The sequence below is a fragment of the Chiloscyllium plagiosum genome, chromosome 17, assembly GCF_004010195.1.
Source record: "Chiloscyllium plagiosum isolate BGI_BamShark_2017 chromosome 17, ASM401019v2, whole genome shotgun sequence".
Taxonomy (NCBI): domain Eukaryota; kingdom Metazoa; phylum Chordata; class Chondrichthyes; order Orectolobiformes; family Hemiscylliidae; genus Chiloscyllium; species Chiloscyllium plagiosum.
The window spans coordinates 43,491,004-43,510,399 of record NC_057726.1 but is presented as its reverse complement, the minus strand read 5'-3'; the positions used below and the strand labels follow the sequence as shown (position 1 = coordinate 43,510,399).

The 19,396-nt window shown below is 37.9% G+C and overlaps 1 protein-coding gene and 1 long non-coding RNA gene across 2 annotated transcripts in view; one reads left to right on the top strand and one right to left on the bottom strand.

Annotated features, from left to right (window-relative positions):
- LOC122558420 overlaps positions 1–4,846 on the bottom strand; it is a 430,190-nt gene extending 425,344 nt beyond the window's left edge. Inside the window, exon 1 of the long non-coding RNA XR_006314126.1 lies at positions 4,613–4,846. This is a non-coding gene — a long non-coding RNA (uncharacterized LOC122558420). The remainder of the gene's footprint in view (positions 1–4,612) is intronic.
- sall1a (spalt-like transcription factor 1a) lies at positions 4,007–19,144 on the top strand. Its single transcript, XM_043706968.1, has 3 exons — positions 4,007–4,333; positions 12,605–16,023; positions 17,589–19,144. The coding sequence occupies exons 1-3, from the start codon at positions 4,171–4,173 to the stop codon at positions 18,027–18,029; spliced, it is 4,023 nt and encodes a 1,340-aa protein (XP_043562903.1). The 5' UTR covers positions 4,007–4,170; the 3' UTR covers positions 18,030–19,144.
- Positions 19,145–19,396: the final 252 nt, after the last annotated feature.

The following is a 19,396-nucleotide window of genomic DNA, read 5'->3' as shown; positions in this document are numbered from 1 at the left end:
TTTGTCCTGTTCTTTCCATCTCGCTTCAGGGAGGTAAGAGAACCAGTAGATCAATACCATGTCTTGCATGAAGTTCCCTGCAGCGGCTCCATTTCTCACCCTGGACGTTGATGCTAACTATCAATAACAATAACAGCCTGTCTCAGACAGAATTAACGTCCCCTGTCCTGGATGGGTGTCTGGTGGCTGTAGATAAACATCTTGTCTTCAAGACTGCAACAAATAAAACGTTTGAAATGCTCTGACCTCTGTTTATTGTTTCGCGTGTACGATTTCGCTGTCATTTCCACACAAAGAAAATATGAAACATATTTATATCTTATTTAACCAAAAGACCAAAAGCTCCAAATACAGGCAGACATTTGGATGTTCGGTGACGGAAAATACCCAAGTGCGTGGAATGCTTGCGTTTTGGGGGTCCGTCTGCAGTTAACATATGTATGTGTGAATACTGACAAGCTGTCATCTGAAATATAACGAAAGGCTCCCATAAAGGTGAATGCGTTTATCTCTTCCACAGGTGGGCTGTCAACTGTAAATCTGTAGTTAATCATCTTAAAGTATGTCTATCAATAAGTGTTAAAAGGACAGCACTAGTGGTTTGCTGACAAACAGGTCAAACAAAAGCTATCAGATGTGTTAAGAAGCAAATCGAGTTAAAATGTTTCACCTCATCTAGTTACAAGGTTAGCAGCTTTCACTGGATTCGCCCCTTAGACCCTCTGGACATTCTGAGAAGCGAGCATCATTTTTTGGCTGTTGCTGCATTAAGTTGGCGCCCTTGGCTGACCCATATTGCTGATGATTCAATTATGTGGTGAGAACCTCTGTTCATGAACAATGATCAATTATACTATGTCAGCAATAATCGGGGGTGATTCAATTGTGTTTCCCTCCTTGTATCGATTATTAGTAAATAAATCAGTATTTGGAGGTGATGGCTGATGCTTCACGTTGTAGTGGTCGCGTCAGACCACACCGGACACACTGGCTCTTAAAGCCTCAGAAATCGGAGAGCTGGCCATCGATCAGACCTAGAACAGTCCCAGTTTTTTTTTCATCACTGACATCAATGCAGAGAATATCAGTCTGGTCTTAAGTAACTTGCATGTGTTTTCTTTTACAGGAGAACACTACTGGATTTACTGTTACTTAACAATTCTCTAACCCCTTCGAAATCTGCGCATTTCCTTAAACAACGGTTCAAACTGCAAGTTTGAGGTTGTTGGTTGAGTGCAGTGCTAAAATGTCCCTGAGTAATCTCGTTTGTTCGCTATTATGATTGGCAAAGTCAGCAAAACTCCAAGGCGAAACAAAAATATTTTCTTTCTAGACTAAGCTTATAACACACAAAAAGTCGATTAGTTTAAACTACCTTTCGGAATAAATCTGTAAATTGATATTTTAAAAACATAGTACGTTTTCGTGTGACATTGTAAATTTCAGTGAGTACTGTGAATTTCACTTGAATGCTTTAATATACTAGGCTAAAAGAATGTAATTTAGATCGCCTTTCACATGATTGGGCTGCAGATACATACCCTGTTTCCAGTCGCAACCACACATTTAGATCCATTTACTCGAAATTGATTTTGCTAACTCGGGAGCCTTAAAACATTGGAATCAGTAGTTTATCATGGGTGTATTACAAGTCACAGTATAGAGCAAGTTTGTCCTCGAATATATAAATATTGATATGGTTTATTAACGTATCTAATTTTAAAACGTATGGAGAAATATTAAACAAATATTTTATCGTATGGCTTGGAGGATGATGCGTTTAAAAATGGAAGCAGGAACTCTTGTGTATCCATCACTGCCCAAGTGCCTAGTTAAATATTCCGTGAAAAATAATAGCAACTCAAGAAGCACCTAACCACATTATTATCTTCATTCTTCAAAATCATCTCCAGATGATAGCTTCGTTTGTCTTTCCACTAAAATGAACTCCGCAAACGTTACAGAAAAATCGTCTTATTAAGGAAGAAATAACCGCGGCTGAAACATTTGTTTAAAAAATGACGTTATTTTAAACAAGTTAAGAAACATAATTAATTATTCAAAATGATCTTTTTTTTTAAATCGCGCTCTGGCCTGTCCTTATTTTGTTGGCATTTTCCCTGGTGAAGCGATATGTTACTAAACAAGATTTATCCACCGTCAAACAATTCATTTCGGTAATCAATGAAGATTCAATACCAGAAAAATAGTTTCGTTTCGAATCGTAATCTATGATCTCAAGATTTTCAGGGGTTGTATACATTTTAGTAATTTGTTTAGTTAATCAAACTTACATCCTAACAAGCTGCATTTGGATTTTTTTTTGCTAAAAGAAATACTATTATCAGTCTATTTTGAGTTGAAAACGATGCATCAGCACGAAGAGGCGAGGGCTGTTAAAAGTTCGCGGACTACTGAATGTTGTTGACTCTGTTTACGATGATCCCCCAATATCGCTGTTACTTTGCGCATTTCATCAAATATCAAAAGTGGAAGAACAATGAACAGAATATCGAAGACCTGAAGGCGTGTGCTGCCAAGTTCGTTCGATGCCATTTATTACTACAGAACTTATTTTAAACAAACGAGTGAAAAACAAATGCCAAGGGAAACAAATGTGATCCTATGGTTGTGATCTGTGAGCGTTATTACAACAATATTGATCTCTGTCATAGGAATATTCCACGGACAATGCATCCTTAGCACTAATTGGGTATAAATTACTGTGTAAGAAATTCCAAAAAGGCCCATTGATATGTCTCACACTAATCAATAATTTACTTTGTTGCAGCCTAACACATCTTCACTTCTGTTAATGTATCAATTCGTTCATGCGATCGCACACTTTGTGTTTGATATTCCAGACGTACAAAATGTTTGTCAATCCAACCCCCACCCCTCCACCCTCAAACTCCGTTATAGTTACAGGTAGAATAGACGTTTCGTTAAAAAAAAGTAATCGTCAGCAGCTGAACTCCCACAGCCAGTAAGTTTTAGCCATGGCGACGCCGTCTCCACTGCAAACATAACAGAATTGAGAGTAATCGCGGGCGCAGGACTGAAAGCTCAAGTAACCAACGATTAGTTAAGCGACCTCTGACTGACAGCTGGGAATGCCAATAACTGGCGCATCTTGTGGCGATCGTCACCGGCTGCAAATAGCCAATGCGGAAAGCGTAGGACATAGTGGCCCCGGTGCACAGGCGGAACTTCGGGCAGGAGTAAGCTTCTCAGAATTGTTAACTTCAAAAGTTTCCGTGGAAGTTGCAAAAAAAATGCTTTTATTTTTGCCTCTACGTGAGAAACTTTGATTGATAAAGTTTTGCACAAAAGCAGGAGAGAGAATGCCAATCAGTACTTGAAAAGCCAAGTAAAGCACATCCCAAACACGGTATCAGGAGAGAGCCCATGCACGATCCCCTGGTAGCGTGCAGCCCGTGCCAGTTCGCCTGTCTCTGAATCTGGCTCGGAACCTTTGATTCACGGTATGTTGTGAAATTACAAAACAAACGCCACATCCTTCCGCAGACGCGCACATGTCTCGCTCGCTTTGGCAGGGCGAGCAGCGACTGAGTCCCGATGCTGCCGACTCTCTCTCTCTCTCTCACTCGAGTCAAGTCACACTTAATGGAAAGTAACAAACCAGCTCGGTAACTGAGACTTGTGTCAATTGCAATTTCAGAGAGAGAGAGAGAAAGGAAACAAAAGCATCTACCTCCCCCCCCCCCAACACACACACACATTTTAAAGGCAACGATAGAGGAGGGGAAGCGAATGAGTGGAAGCGATGGGTACTAAATGTATTTGAACACGACTGCCGTTGTAAATAAAGGAAACGGAGAGCACTGCTGCAGTTTCAAAGTAGCCCTAGCAACCAGGCGCGTGTTAAAGGCAGCCTGGCCGTCCCGGGGTTGCTAAGGAGTGCAGTATCCAGGAGCTGGGGCCCCCGCGCTCACTCACTCCCTCAGTCACTCACACGGAGCCATGGATTGGGTGAGAGCCCGGAGAACAGGACCCGGAGCCAGAGCGCGCCAGCAAATCACAAGCTAATTGATTTAGTCGAGTAATTTGAATAGTCTTTAAGCCGCGCCTGGAAACGTGCCAATCGGCTTTCAAGAAGCGGATGATTAATCGCAATGCATTATTGATAATCATAATTATACCCCACACATGCGCACTGAAGGCGACAGGGTCAATTTCCGTAATTTTGCAACTCCAGAATTTGTAATTTTTTATTCGCTTGCTGATGTATCAACCACCATGTCGCGTCGGAAGCAGGCGAAGCCGCAACACATCAAGTCGGACCAGGATATAGCATTATCCGCAGAGAACGGTGAGTCTGATTGGGAGTGAAATTGTCCAAAGTTTGAGAGGGGGAGATTTCTGGAGTTAGAAACCTTGAAATTAACACGATTTAGCAATTAACACGTTGCCTCTTGTTTGGAGGCTGCACTCCTAATTGTACAGAAGTCCCGATGTGCAAAAAGATGAGCAGGGGTGCACAACAAATCAATACTTAGGGTGACGGTGCCTCCCGTTACGTTTTATTTTCTCTTTTCAACCTCACACACCCTTTAACAACAAAAAAAGGAGGAAAAGTTTAATTTCGTACCTTTTGCGAGAGCGTGCAGTCAAGCTGGTCCAGAGCAGCACATGTGGAATCCAAGTATCACGTCTTCCAAAGTCACCCTGTAGGCTCGCTGGTGGATTTAAAAGGCAGCATTCAGCTGAAATAACGCTGAATGTTTTGATGGAAAGGAGCCCGCAACCGTAGGCTAGGTTTAAAAATAACTTGACTGTAATGATGGCAGCGCTGTGTGTGTCCCAACATGACTTCAGTCACTGGGAGCCGAACACCTTGTTGTAGGCGAAAAAAAAGTTCACCTCGGTTACTGTGGGTATGCGAGGCAGAGCCACAACAGAATCTGCGTGACTTTATGGATTGGAAAGTGCAGGCACCCCAGCAGAAAGTGGTTAGGAAAGGAGAGAGAACAAAAAGAAATAAGATTTCCGTGGACGTGACCCCGTTGTTTATTTGCTGTTTACCAGAAGCAGCGAGTAGTTTACTGCATTTTTTTTCACAGAAACGTCGTAGTCTGTGCGAGAAAGTTGTACACATTCATGCTTAGCCTGTCAACATTTGGTTTCAAAGCCACAGCGGTTGTGTTTTCTTAAGTGCAGAATCTCAGTACGAACCTTCGTGAGCTTTCCGACGATCTTGCAAATAGTTATTTGACGCAGTTACTGAAACCCTCGTTTCCGTATTCATTTGAAAGGATCTTGTAGAAGAGAAATGTAAAGCTTCAGTCGGTTTGTTTGAAATTCGAGAATTGACTTACTGTGTTTTTTTTTGTTTTTGTACATAGTTGAGTTGCTAAATGTTTATTATCTGGTTTTTCACTAGAGAGAAAAGGCCGGACTGTAAAAATCAGATAAGTAGAAAATGATTTTGTTCGCTTTTGCCATTCCCGACGTTTCGGAGGAGACTGGTTGTATTTCGTAGCCCCGGGGTTAGGAAGCACCATTGACTTGGTATCCAGATACGTTAGGACGATTTTTGGACGATAACTCACGTCCGCTATGCAAACTCCACGATCGCTCACCCAGTTACAAAAAGCAACAAATTGCACTATTAGGGAATTTGCAGGAGCTGACGTGCTAGTTCGGATGTGTGTGTGACTCATCCTGATCTGTGAATAGAGCACACAGCGCACTCAGTCTCTTGGATCAGCCAGAGATTTACTATTAAACCAGCCCAACACCACTCAACCAGGGTTATTCATTAAACACTGCTATCACAACAAAACTGCTCGAACATAGGTATGTATCTTCACTTTTCCACCAAATTATCATTGCTTAAAGTCAGTTAGCATTGCAGAGGCTGTAAATACACCCCCAGCCCGTCTTTCAAAATAATGGAACATTGCAGTTTGTCAAATATTGAGGAGTTAGCGAAGATGTACCCTTTCTAAACTTATTGTTGAGATGCTGCAAAGTCATTTAGAGGTTTTGGGCTTGTGGAATATAGGTTGTATTAAAGCCAGATTTGCTCCAGTCAATTCAGACATTTTTACAGGTGTAAGCAAAATATAGTTTGAGATCTTGCATTAGTGTGTTTTGGAACTAATTGTGCATTTCAGATTCTTTTGAAGTGGTAAGTGCTGTAATTTATTGATGTCAAACATGAAGAAGTTTTATGGATAATTTAGCATTAGGACTGTTTGTAAAACATTTGCAAATGTGAAGTGTGGTCCATGTGCAGGAACTCATTATTGTTCTGATTGCTTTATTGCTGAAAGCAGATCAAAATCATTCGAGCAAATATTGATTGGAAATTGGAAATAAGATGTTTTACTTGGGAAAAAAGTAACTTTAATTGTTTTGTTTGTTTATGGTACCTCAGCCATTAAATCAGAAAGGGGTACACACTAGAATTATTTGATTGTTGGGTCTGAGACCAAAGTAGCCCTATAGTTTACTTCACATTAGAGTTGCACAGCAGAAAGGCAAGTTTGCTAGAATTTCACTCCCAAGCATTACAGAAGCAACAATAATTTGGTTTCAGTGTGTTTTGAAGAAAGAAACCCATCTTCCTGAAGAGCAGATTTATGATTATTGTTTCAACAAGTTACCTGAATGATTGATAATTTTTAATTTTATTTTGAACTTTATTGATTAACTCTGGAGTAAACCAAAATGATTTAGTTGACATTTCATTGCTTGCTGCCTTATAATATAAACTAACAAATACCTCATAGATGCAAAATAGTTTTGTCAAAGCTTTTTTTTGCACATGTTTCCAGTGTGGACTGACCTCGTGTTTTCGAATGCAGTAAGCTATTATAAATGAATATTGATGCGCGTTTTTTATGCTATGTCATGTGGCAGCTCAGTGGGTTTGCAGTAAAAGTATACATTGGATTAAGTAATATGATAAAATTAAAGATTGAAAAAATATTTATAATGGGATTGGTTGAGTTTTATTTTTTATAAATTTGCAGTTGGCAATGTGTGTTCTTGGCATTATTTCTGGTTGGAATGCCCCTGTTTATCGCTGCACAGTAGTAAGCTGAAAGGATATTCTATGCATTCTTGGATAAACAGCTTAGTGAGAAACATGAAGAGCTGGATAAATGATGTGACTGTCCCTTTGTTGTAAAGGTACTTTTGGCATTTTCTGTTCTTGCCCTAGCAATGTAGTAAATTGCTGTCCTGTGTGATTCTTGATGTTGGGAGCTACAAAGTACTTTACTGTTATGCTGTTTTAACCTTTGCCTGCCTCCTTCCATCTGAAGGTGACAAGAGTTCACAACACAAGATGTACTTCAGTACATTCAAATTGACCTCTGAAGTCAGTCCCACAGCCAGCCTAGCAGGATATCAGTAGTTTATTTCAGCTTTAACCTTATCAGTACTAGAAGAACCACTAACACTTTTCCCCTTTCCCCTTAAATGCCAGACCCCTGATGAGGTGATTGACAGGTAGTTCCCACGTTTTACCTTACCTACACCAAGGATTTGGTTTCTTGTCACAGTGCCAATGTTTATGCAGCTAAAGCTTGTATGTAGCCTAAAGCAAAAATGCTTTATGTGTGAGTAGGACAGTAGTACAGAAGTTTATTTTCTCTCAGCTGTTGCAACTGGTACCCCATCTAGTGTTCATTCTGATGCACCCAGATTTTCAGCTGAATGTTGGTATTATTTTATAAATGAACTTAGCTCATCAATCGGCACACCACAACAGTTTGGCATACTTCGAAACTGTAGTTTCAAAGATATAATTGAATACTATCAGTTTGGTGATTTTTTTGATGTTTACAGAAAGAGGAGAAGGCACTAATTTGTGAAAGTGATATCAGAAAGGAATAACTAGATGAACCATCCTTTTAAATTAACTGTTTGCATTTCATTAGAACAGTTCTTCACTTCTAATATATATTAAACTCTAATATTGTTTTGTTTAATTATTTTTTCCAAAATTGTATAATTCAGGTAGTCATATAAACACTTGATAATTCTTTTCAAGTGGAATGAAAACTAGCTTGATTCCATGTCCTATATGGAATCCATAGTTGTGTATTTTCAATATTAATTGTGAAGTGTTTATTTCTTTCAAGATAACTATTCTTTCATGAAATACTTAACATTCCAATTATCCAAAAGAAGTAAATATTTATTAAACATTTTCACACATCAGAACAATTCATAAAGGACAAATGCATGGATGTATCTTTGCTTGGTATCGATATTGAAAGAAGTATTTAAAGTAAACTGTGCCACATTTTCTCAATGTTTTATACAAATACGTTTAAATTGAAAATGTTAATTCAGTTGGAGTTCCCATTTTTCTTCAGTGTATAAAAATTCAAAAGCCAAAGGTAAACTGATGAGAGGCTTTATTATGTTGAACAAGATAGTAAACTACGATCTGACATTGTGAATTTAGTAACAGGTATAGTTCATTGGCTTTTATTTAAACTTATGCATGCATTTTAAACAATGCAATTAGATGTGTTTCCATTAAAATTAACATTCCAGAATTGACTAGCATTCATTCTAATATATTCAGACCCCAATAAGCTTGTGGGTCTGTGCTTCAGACATTTTTCCTGCTGAGTTACAAAACTGATGAAGTGGGTCTTGTGATTTCCTACATTAGTTATTTAGTTTGTATTGACAATTATTTGTTTAAGTACAGCTGACCAAGCAGCATGAGTTTCTAAGGTGCCTTTGTGTTTTGATAAATGTGATCAAGTTGAAAAATATTTTGCTCTACATGGGGAGCCTTACTAACATGTCAGCAAAGGGGCACAACTTTTTAAATATTGGCAGTAAATTAGAATTGTTGCTAAACCTTCAGATTTTGTCATAATAACTTTGAAAAATTAAACTTTTTATGAATCTGTTAGATGTTGTGTGTGTGTTCCAAATAAATGTGTTTGAGAAATTTCATTACTTCACAAATATTTATTGGGAAAACTATAGCATGAACATCCATGTTTAATTTATTCAACAGATGAACCAAGTAATTTAGAAAAATCCATCATATCTCAAATGTTATTTCCTTAAGTGCAGATGGCTCTGTGTGTTTAAAAACTTCAAAAATGAGCCAGATGCCAGATAAATCATTTTCTTGCTACTTTCATGTTCCTTGGAGTCTTCACGTTTTGATTTCTTTCCTACAGTTTTCAGCTTCCATCTCCTTTTTAAACTTGACATGAATAATAATTAACTTAACATTTAAAAAAAATTGGTTGCAGAAATATCATAGAGGAATAATCTTGGACATTTCTTATTATCTGTGGCAAACTAAATGGACATGGAATGCATAGAATTCTGATCATTTTAGATTTGACTGTGTGCAGCAATATGCAAATAACTTCTAAAACTGCATTTAGAAGTAGAGCTCAGCAGGTCACAGAATTACAACTTTGTAGGTATTAAACTGAATGTACGGCAGGAGATGACATTAGCGACCATTGTTCCGAATGTAGCCCAGGAACACTTGAGCAGTGTGGCAATTGAACCACATTATTTCAGATGATCTCCCCAATATCTGGAATTAATTGTCCCTTTGCTTTGCTATGGACTTGGATTCTGATGTCATGGCAACTTTCTATTATCTAATTCTGTAGTAAAGGGAAACATGCAGAGAGATAATCCCTGAATTAAACAAGATCAGCTTTCTGGGCCTTCCCTGATGACCACACACCATTGTGAGACAGAAGTTGCTGTCCTCATGCTGAGCAAACAATAGGGAGCCATCCTGTCCTTGAAAAGGATGAAGTGGGCTAGAGGGCTGAAATTTTTTGTTTGATTTGCAAATTAATCCTCAGTGTGACTAGAAATGCAAGTAACAGTGCGAACGAAAAAGGAAGTAAAAAGATCTTTCAGTGAAAGGTCTGAATGGGGACTATAAATCAGACTTTGCATTAAATGTTTCAAAATAACACAAGTATTCCCAACTGCACAGCCTACATTTTGTTTTGAGAAAAATCATTCCAGAATCAGGCACTGGGAAGTACTGTATAGCCCATTAACCTCCAAAGCTTCTTTGAACTAGTTTAAGCAATTTAATACTCAAGATTAGGTCAGTCACTGCATAGAACAATCTTTTCTATTATCTTTGCTTCAGCAGTCATCTTTAAGGATATTCATTTTGTATATTGCCTAATTTATATGCTGTGATCATTTGTGTACAGTCTGTGTCATCTAGAACATTTTTCTATGGTTTGAAGATTTTTTTTAATAATTGAAGCATATACATTATTATATTGATATAATATTAAACAACTGCAAAACAAAACCTCAAGTTTAAAATTGCATGTAATTAAAAATGTACATTTCTTTGTGGTATGTTTTGTGTGTATGTGTCTTTGTGTGTGACTTTGTATGTGTCTATATATTCCATATTATCCGTAACTCAGTAAATTCTTAAGGTTCTGATAGCCAAATACCATTAATCAGAAGACAATCCATTTAATATTAACATTATATCTTGCCCATACAATACTTGGAGCTAGGTTGAATTTTTCTATGTTGCTATTTTTCATAGCCATAGCTTAGTAGCCAGGAACCTCTCACCTACATATTGTTATTAAGAAATGGTAAAGATTTTTAACATTGGGCAGTAGAAATCTCACATTAAGGATATTTTCTAAATTTGGGATGGTCAAACACAATGGAGGAAGATTTTTCCTCAGCTGGGCCTGTTGAATCATAAAATAATTCTTTAAGTGCGGGAAATTTTGTTATACCGAGCACTCAGAGGTACTTATCATTCAGTGTGAAGAAAAATTAGATTTACTTTAAATCTGAGTGCACAGTGTCTAAATCTGTTATAAGTTATACCATTCTACATCTCTCATCCTTTTGGGTACAATACTGTTGAGGGTTGGAGAATGCTTTCCTCATGGTTTTGTTTTCCTCTAGTACCTTCTAGTCATGTAACGAAGGAAGTGAGCAACTTGTTGTTGTTACCTTAGTATTACACTGAACTGTTTCAGTGGGTAGGTTTCTTGATTTCAGTTTAGCATTTACTTTGTGATACTTAGCTATAATTTCTTCCATGCATTTAAAAATATTTTGTAAGTTACCTTGAAATTGTTAGTAATTTATTCTTCAAATGCTTATTGAAATCTACTTTAAAACAGTTTTGTAGTATCAAAATATCACAAGAGTGATTATGTTTCCAAAGTACTCCATTTGCTTTAAAGCATTTTGGGTTATCCTGAGTTCACAACAGGAAATGTATAAATGGAAGTACTTCCTCTTCTTTTTATTAAATTGTAAAAAGTTAAGTTTATTACACTAAACTCTCTGTGAGTAATTACCCTCAAAGAAAAAAATATCATTTATGACATACCTACCAAAATTTTTAATTTGGTCATAATACATATGAAAGTAGATGCTTTTTATAGCATGAATATTAACTTGCAATATAGATTGCTTTGGAGTAAGCCCAGAAATTCGCACTCCATATTAATATAGGAACCATTTCTCAAGTATGAGTGTTGTACCAGTTTTACTATTGTTCTATGAGAAATATGGACGCAGTCTTTGATGTCCTTTCATGTCGCCAAACAGTAAAGGCAGGAGTGTGGTGAATTAGTCGCAATGCTGATGTCCTTTTTCTGCACCTGTGTTGTTGGACTTAAAAGGTCAGAGGTCCACAGTAATGTAAATACTGTAGATTTTTAAATGGGTACCCAGTGTGTCCACAAAACGTTCAGCTCCCAAAGCAAATGCAGAAATAGATATATAAGATCTATTAGCCTTCCAAAATTTCTTTACTATATGCTGTCATACTCAACAATAATTTGTAAAGTTAAATAATAAAGTATCAATTTTGAAATTTTAGAGGTCCTGCAAATTAAGTCAATTCTGGAATTATGATAAAATGCTTTAAAATGTGTTATTTACAGCATTCAAACAATCTCTTCAGATTTTTTAAAGGGGTTGATTGCAGGCATATTTTGTCACACATTGAAAATACAAATTTGAACATGTTTTCTGCATTATTTTGTACTTAACCATCTGCTGAAATAATTTTAGAGTATGTATAGAATCCATGGAACATTTAGGTATTACACCTCAATATCACTTCTCTGCAGGCAGGTGACATTGTCTTTGTTTCTCCTGTCAAATGGTGATTGGAATCTGAATGGTTTACAAATTGGTTTTGTGGCAGGGAGTGAACTGTCAAAAAGCTCTCTTATTCTGCTAGAAATGAAAAAAGTTGACAGTTACTTGAGAATCTAACAAGTCCTCAAATGTTTGATTTGTACCCGGTGGACAAGGAGATGATGTGTATGAAATATTGGAAATCAATATTTTCTATGGAATTTCATTAAGCTCCAATGTATTTAATTTGGAGAAATTTATGTTTTGATGGATTGTCTGAACTACTTGATTCACTGAGATTTACTGAATGATGGAATCCAGTTGCAAGCTTTGCAGATTTTCATTCTAAGTAATAACTGTAATGTTCAAACATTGATTTTTTTTCCACCTTGCTTATTCCTTTCATGTAGTTCATGTTCTGATTTGGTGAGGGATCTTCTGTCTCATTGTTGACTAATCTCATGTCCCTTTGATTTTCTAGGAATTCCACAAGAAGGGCATGAAGAACGAATCATTAAGAATGGGGATGCTCATGTCTGTGGCCGATGTTGTGCTGAGTTCTTTGAACTGCCTGATTTCCTCCGTCACAAGAAAAATTGCACTAAGAAACAATTGGTTCTGATTGTAAATGAGAATTCAACAGCTCCTTCAGAAGCCTCCTCTCCAAGATCGCCTGAAAATCCTGTTGAAGAAGCAAATGACAAAATTAATAGTATAAGTCAAGCAGACTGCAATGACCTTGTAGAGCATAAAAAAGTTGACCAGGAAGAATCCATGGAGGTGGACACTTCCAGCATCACTAGCAACAACAACATTAGCAGTGCTAACAGTAATAACAATAGTAATACAAGCAGTAATTATCCCATAATGGGTACCTCAGCTGTCACAACACCTCTACCTCATATAGGTGATCTAACAGCTCTGGGAAATTTCTCAATGTTAAACAGTAATGTGATCATTGAAAATCTTCAAAGTACTAAAGTGGCTGTAGCCCAGTTCTCCCAGGAAACAAGATCTAATAGTGCATCAAACAGTAAAGTTGCTGTTCCAGCGCTTATGGAACAACTACTGGCTTTGCAACAACAACAGATCCATCAGTTACAGCTTATTGAACAAATCCGTCACCAGATAATCCTATTGGCTTCCCAAAATGCAGATATTCCACCACCAGTCAACTCTTCCCAAGGTACTATAGGAACTGCTGTTAATCCATTAACTACGCTTAGTTCACATCTATCTCAGCAGCTTGCTGCTGCAGCTGGGCTAGCACAGAGCCTTGCCAGCCAATCTGCCAGCATCAATGGTGGAAAGCAACTTCATCTACCTCAGAGCAGCCTTGGAAGCACTGTAGCTCAGCCTGGCAGTAGTTCTCCAAAAGTAAACACATCCTCATTGCCTAGTACCATACAGCCCTCTGAAAGTGTATCTACAAATACCATTAGTGGTTCTCAGTTAATCAGTCCTTCAGTATCGACAGTGTCCACACCAGCTCTTGGAATTAGCAGTTTACTAAGTCCTGCATCCAGTTTGTCCAGCTCACTGCTACCTCAAACCTCCACGTCCACTTCTGTGTTTTCCACTCCTCTCTCAAGCATCGAAACGACTTCAGGAAACCTTGGCTCAATGTCAGCTCTGGTAAATCAAAGGAAAGGCAAACCACCAAATGTGGTAGTATTTGAGACTAAAAGCAGCTCTGATGAGGCTTTCTTTAAACATAAGTGCAGGTTCTGTGCTAAAGTGTTTGGAAGTGACAGTGCCTTGCAGATTCATTTGCGCTCCCATACCGGTGAGAGACCATATAAATGCAACATTTGTGGTAACAGATTCTCCACAAAAGGAAATTTGAAGGTCCACTTTCAGAGGCACAGAGAAAAATATCCCCATATCCATATGAACCCCTATCCAGTTCCAGAACATTTAGACAATGTTCCAACTAATACAGGTATTCCATATGGAATGTCTATACCACCTGAAAAACCCATAACAAGTTGGCTGGATAGTAAACCTGTATTACCTACATTGACCACATCTGTGGGTCTACCACTCCCATCAACCATATCAGGTTTGTCTGCTATTATCAAATCAGAGGAGTGTCAGTCTATCTCAGTTAATCAGTCTTCTTGTAGCCCTCCAGGCTCAGTCAAGAGTGACTTGGGAGCAACAGAACCCTCTGTGAAAAATGCTAATGATTTGGATGAAGTGGAAGAAAGTGCTTCACCTACCTCAAATGGTAAACTAGATGAAAACACACAATCTATTAATTCTGTCACCAGCTTGGCTGTCCCTGTCAGTTCAAGTGCATCTGATTCAGGTCTAAGTACTACTTCTGCTTTTACAAGCCCACTTATACCACTTATGTCAGAACAGTTTAAGTCAAAGTTTCCATTTGGAGGTCTCTTAGATACTTTACAGGCGTCAGAAACTTCAAAGTTGCAACAGTTAGTGGAAAATATTGACAGGAAGATGACGGACCCCAACCAATGTGTCATTTGCCATCGTGTTCTTAGTTGCCATAGTGCACTGAAGATGCATTATCGTACACATACTGGTGAAAGGCCCTTCAAATGCAAAGTCTGTGGTCGCGCATTCACTACTAAGGGAAACCTGAAGACCCATTATGGTGTTCATCGTGCCATGCCACCATTGAGAGTTCAACATTCTTGTCCGATCTGCCAGAAGAAATTCACAAATGCTGTTGTATTGCAACAGCATATTAGAATGCATATGGGAGGCCAGATTCCAAATACTCCAGTTGCTGACAACTATCCTGAATCTATGGAATCTGACACAGCTTCATTTGAAGACAAAAATTTTGATGATATAGATGAGTATTCAGATGAGAATATGGACGATTGTCCTGATAGCAGTGTACCAGATACACCCAAATCTGCAGAGGCATCTCAAGGCAGTTTATCTCCATCTCCATTGCCATCAGAAATGTCCAGTATTGTAGCTCTTGAGAATCAAATGAAAATGATCAATGCTGGTCTTGTTGAGCAACTCCAAGCAAGCCTCAGGTCAGGTGAGAATGGATCAGCTGATGGAGACCAAATGACTAGTGACTCTTTTTCAATGCTAGGGGATATGGAGAGCCAAAGTGCTGGAAGTCCTGCCATTTCAGAATCTACCTCTTCCATGCAGGCTCCATCCCCAACCAACAGCAACACAGATAGTCGTAGGTCAAAATCACCAAGCTGTGAAGAGAGACACCACAGAACTCTACTATCAGATTTATCTAATTCAGTGTCTCCAGCAACCACCAATGGTGGTGCCTTAGACCTGACTTCCAGTAATGCAGAAAGAATAATTAAAGATGATGCTTTAAACATGCTATTTCCCACTCGAGATCGGGGTAAGTTAAGGAATACATCTTGTGATATCTGTGGCAAAGCATTTGCTTGTCAGAGTGCCTTGGACATTCATTACAGAAGCCATACCAAAGAGCGTCCATATATTTGCACAGTATGCAATCGTGGCTTTTCCACTAAGGGTAATTTGAAGCAGCATATGTTGACACATCAGATGCGGGACCTTCCATCTCAACTGTTTGAACCCAACAATACTAATGTAGGTCCTAATCAGAGTTCTTCAAATGTGGCTGCTAACAGTTTGACATCCCTAATCAAAACTGAGGTTAATGGTTTCATGCATGGGTGTTCCCAGGACTGTAAAGATCCACCTGCTAGCCTTATTTCATCAGGGCCGCTCTCTGCATCTGCTATCTCACCTGTCCTTCCAGCACCGCAAAGAAGAACTCCGAAGCAGCATTACTGCACAGCATGTGGTAAAACGTTCTCCTCCTCCAGCGCTCTGCAGATACATGAGAGAACACATACAGGAGAAAAACCATTTGCCTGTACTATATGTGGAAGAGCTTTTACCACCAAAGGCAACCTGAAGGTATTTTCCAAATTATCTTCCTAAGTATGTTAAACTTGTGCAGGCACTTTTAGAAATAAGCTTAAATAGAAACAAAACAGTAGTTAGTGATATTGTCCAACTTTAAATGCATGAGAAGGTGAGAGCAAATTAGCTGTGTGCACCATTCAACCTGATGTAAAATACATCACATAGTTTTGCTTTGTTAAACAAAATTCAATTCTACTGTTTTTAAATCATACACTGCATACATTTAACTGAAACAATTGTTTATAAATAAGAATCCCCTTAATTCACTATAAAGGCTTTGAAATCTAAATCATGTATTCCCACATTTACTTCAGAACAGTAATTTTCTTATTAGTCGTATTAGGGTCAGTAATACTTAAGTGTTTTATGTTTTATATGAATTACATGGAAGAGGGGTATGGATATAAAGGATAATAGATGCTTGACCATGCATATTAAAATGCTTGTGACCCCAAGTCCATTGTGGTTTGTTTCTATGCAAAGATCCAAAGAAACCCCAAACCATTAAATGAATCCTACATACGTTCATACTTTATGCAGTGACTATCTTTTTTAAAAAACACTTGTGTGACTACTTAGGCAAATTGTTTTCAAAGTGATCATTTAACAAGTTTATAAGTACAGGCAGAATCACTGGCATCTCCTAATACAAAATTCTGGTTTTGATTAATATCCTGAGCTTGATACCAACTTGTCCAGCGTAGCACTTGGCCTCTGGCTCAGGTTGGTTTTATCAGTACTGTCTATGTATTTATGGGTTGACCAAGAACCTGCTGATGTTCAGCAATATTGCAAAAACCTGCACAGTAAAGAGATGGTAGAGATGTCCAGAGATAGTACTGTGTTTCCTGTGAGAGGTAAGGTTTTGATTGGGCAAGGGAAGAGTCAGGGAATGAGGTGATATATTATATAATTGTAATTAATGGTTAATGTTAGAGAGACAAAATGTGGAAATTGACAGTATACCAGAATTAGAAAAGTCCTGTTCATTTTCATTGCCATGTGCTTAATTTGTGTGCATGTGATTTGTGAAACAATGAATTCTTGCACAGAGTAAATAAAATTTGAGGTATCTTGATGATCAACTGATCACTTGTAGAAAATGGACTTTTGGAAAGTTAAAAAAAAAGGACTCTTAAAATATTAAATGTATCTTTGTTCAGTATTTACTTTAAGGAGCCATCGATAGCCACATTCTTGTGCCAATTTCTTCTGACAACTAATACTCTTGGGATTGCCTGTGTAATATGAGAGGAATACTAACCTTCATTGGCTTGTCTCTGATGAGCAATCAAGACTGTCAGGTTAAACATATTTTATCCATGTCTAATAAAGATGTTTATACACAAATTTAGTGATGTCAGATATAATATGAGTTCTCACAAGGAAATTGGATTCAGCAGCCTTAGCTATGTGCAGACCAGTTACTGACCAGGGCCCAAAGTGCACATATTTTTCTTTCCAGCTTCAATAGATTGAACATGGCAGTGTTTTTGGTACCCAATTCATGTGTAGTTGTAATTCTAACTTTATTTCTTCTGATTTTGACATTATAGGTTCATATGGGGACACACATGTGGAACAGTGCCCCTGCGAGGCGAGGACGGCGTCTTTCAGTAGATGGTCCCATGGCATTCCTAAGCGGAAATCCCATTAAATTCACAGAAATGCTTCAGAAAGATTTGGCTGTTCGGGCTCGTGATGGAGACCCTTCTTCATTTTGGAACCAGTACGCAGCAGCACTAACAAATGGCTTAGCGATGAAGACCAATGAGATATCAGTGATTCAGAATGGTGGACTTCCTCCAAACCCCGCTAGTCTGGGAAATGGTGGCAGCTCACCAATCAGTGGTTTAACAGGGAGCATGGAGAAGCTTCACAATACTGAACTTAGTGCACCTCTAGCTGGTCTGGAGAAAATGTCAGCCACTGAAAATGGAACGAACCATAAATTCACCCAGTTGGTAGAAGACAATAAAGAAATTGTATCAAACTGAAGTGACAGTCAACATTCCAACAATGGAAGTAATCTGGGACGTCTTTCAGGCCAATGGACCAAAGTGTTGTGAGAACACCTTTTGTACAATGCCTAACTTTTAGTGTTGTATGAAAAACTTATTTATTAGTGATAACTTTGCTTTGCAAACAAGTTGCAAATGTAAACTACTGGTCTTCAGCATCTTGGCCTATATACTAATGGACTAGAGTGCTTTAAACATGTAAGTTTCCTAGCATTTGCAGATTCTGTTAGGTGATTTTTGCCCTTGCATTAACTTATTTTATGATTTGTGAGTAATCTAGTTTTGACATGACTGGCATTTTGACATGCCTCAAAAGACCATTCCTCACTAAGAAAGATCTGTATATATAATGTAAAGTTTTGGTAGTCTGCTACAGTATTCACAATCAGTTAACTGTTCAGTCATACCTTCCATTAACAAAATAACTGTAAAGTGCAGACTTCGAATTGAATGTCGATGCTGTTGCTCTGTAAGCAGTTTACCCTTTACTGTTTTTAACACCAAGTGAAATTGCAAGTTTTTTTTGTAGGTTAAACCATTTCTGTTCTAAATGGTTCTTTGTATTGTGCTTTTCACTTACGTCATCTTAAATGTTGATGAGTTTCAGTGAAGTAATAGGCACGATGGTCATAGAAGGAAACTCCTGTTATTGTACCTTTAAATACAATAAAGATTTCTGCCCCATAGGTATATTTAGTATAGAAGAAAAAATGTGCTGGACTTTCACATTGCTGCTACGTAAATGCATCTTTTGAACAATTTTGAAGGGAGTAATATGAAGCTATTGTAGATTATGTCTTGTGTGTGTATATATATATCATAATGACATATGTCTAGGGGAAATCATTAATGTATATACTGTACCGGTAAGTTGCTTAAGACAAAGCTTCATCTTCACTGACCGACGAGAGATAGTGTTTTATTGTGTAATAATTTTGTATTAGGTATGAAAAACCCTTGTGACTGATATATGCACTTTCTTGGAAAGCTGGAAGAAACAATCCAGTTTCACTCAAATTTAATACCTACTAACAGCTGAGGTACTGTAATTCTTACTCATTTAATCAAATACATGAGTTTTGCAACAGCCACCCTTGATGAGTGTGTATTTTTGCTTTCTTTCTTGAAAAATCCATTATCATCAAGTCAATTGACCAATTTTATAAGCTCGGTAAGTGCCCATTTCTAAAGACAAGTATGTTCAATTCGCCAGGTTTTTCGGCATCTACTGATCTGAGTAGCTTGTGAAACATTACGGGAGTTAAAACAACAGTGTATAATTATGTCATTCTAATAGATGATTCTATTTAAAAAGTGGCACGGCATTGGTTAAAGACGTTTGA

Excerpts from the sequence above, each read along its gene's own strand:
- sall1a (XM_043706968.1), top strand. The coding sequence starts at position 4,171 with ATGCGCACTGAAGGCGACAGGGTCAATTTCCGTAATTTTGCAACTCCA. Across the intron at positions 4,334-12,604 it reads AGCATTATCCGCAGAGAACG|GAATTCCACAAGAAGGGCAT; the intron begins GTGAGTCTGATT and ends TTGATTTTCTAG. Across the intron at positions 16,024-17,588 it reads CCACCAAAGGCAACCTGAAG|GTTCATATGGGGACACACAT; the intron begins GTATTTTCCAAA and ends TTGACATTATAG.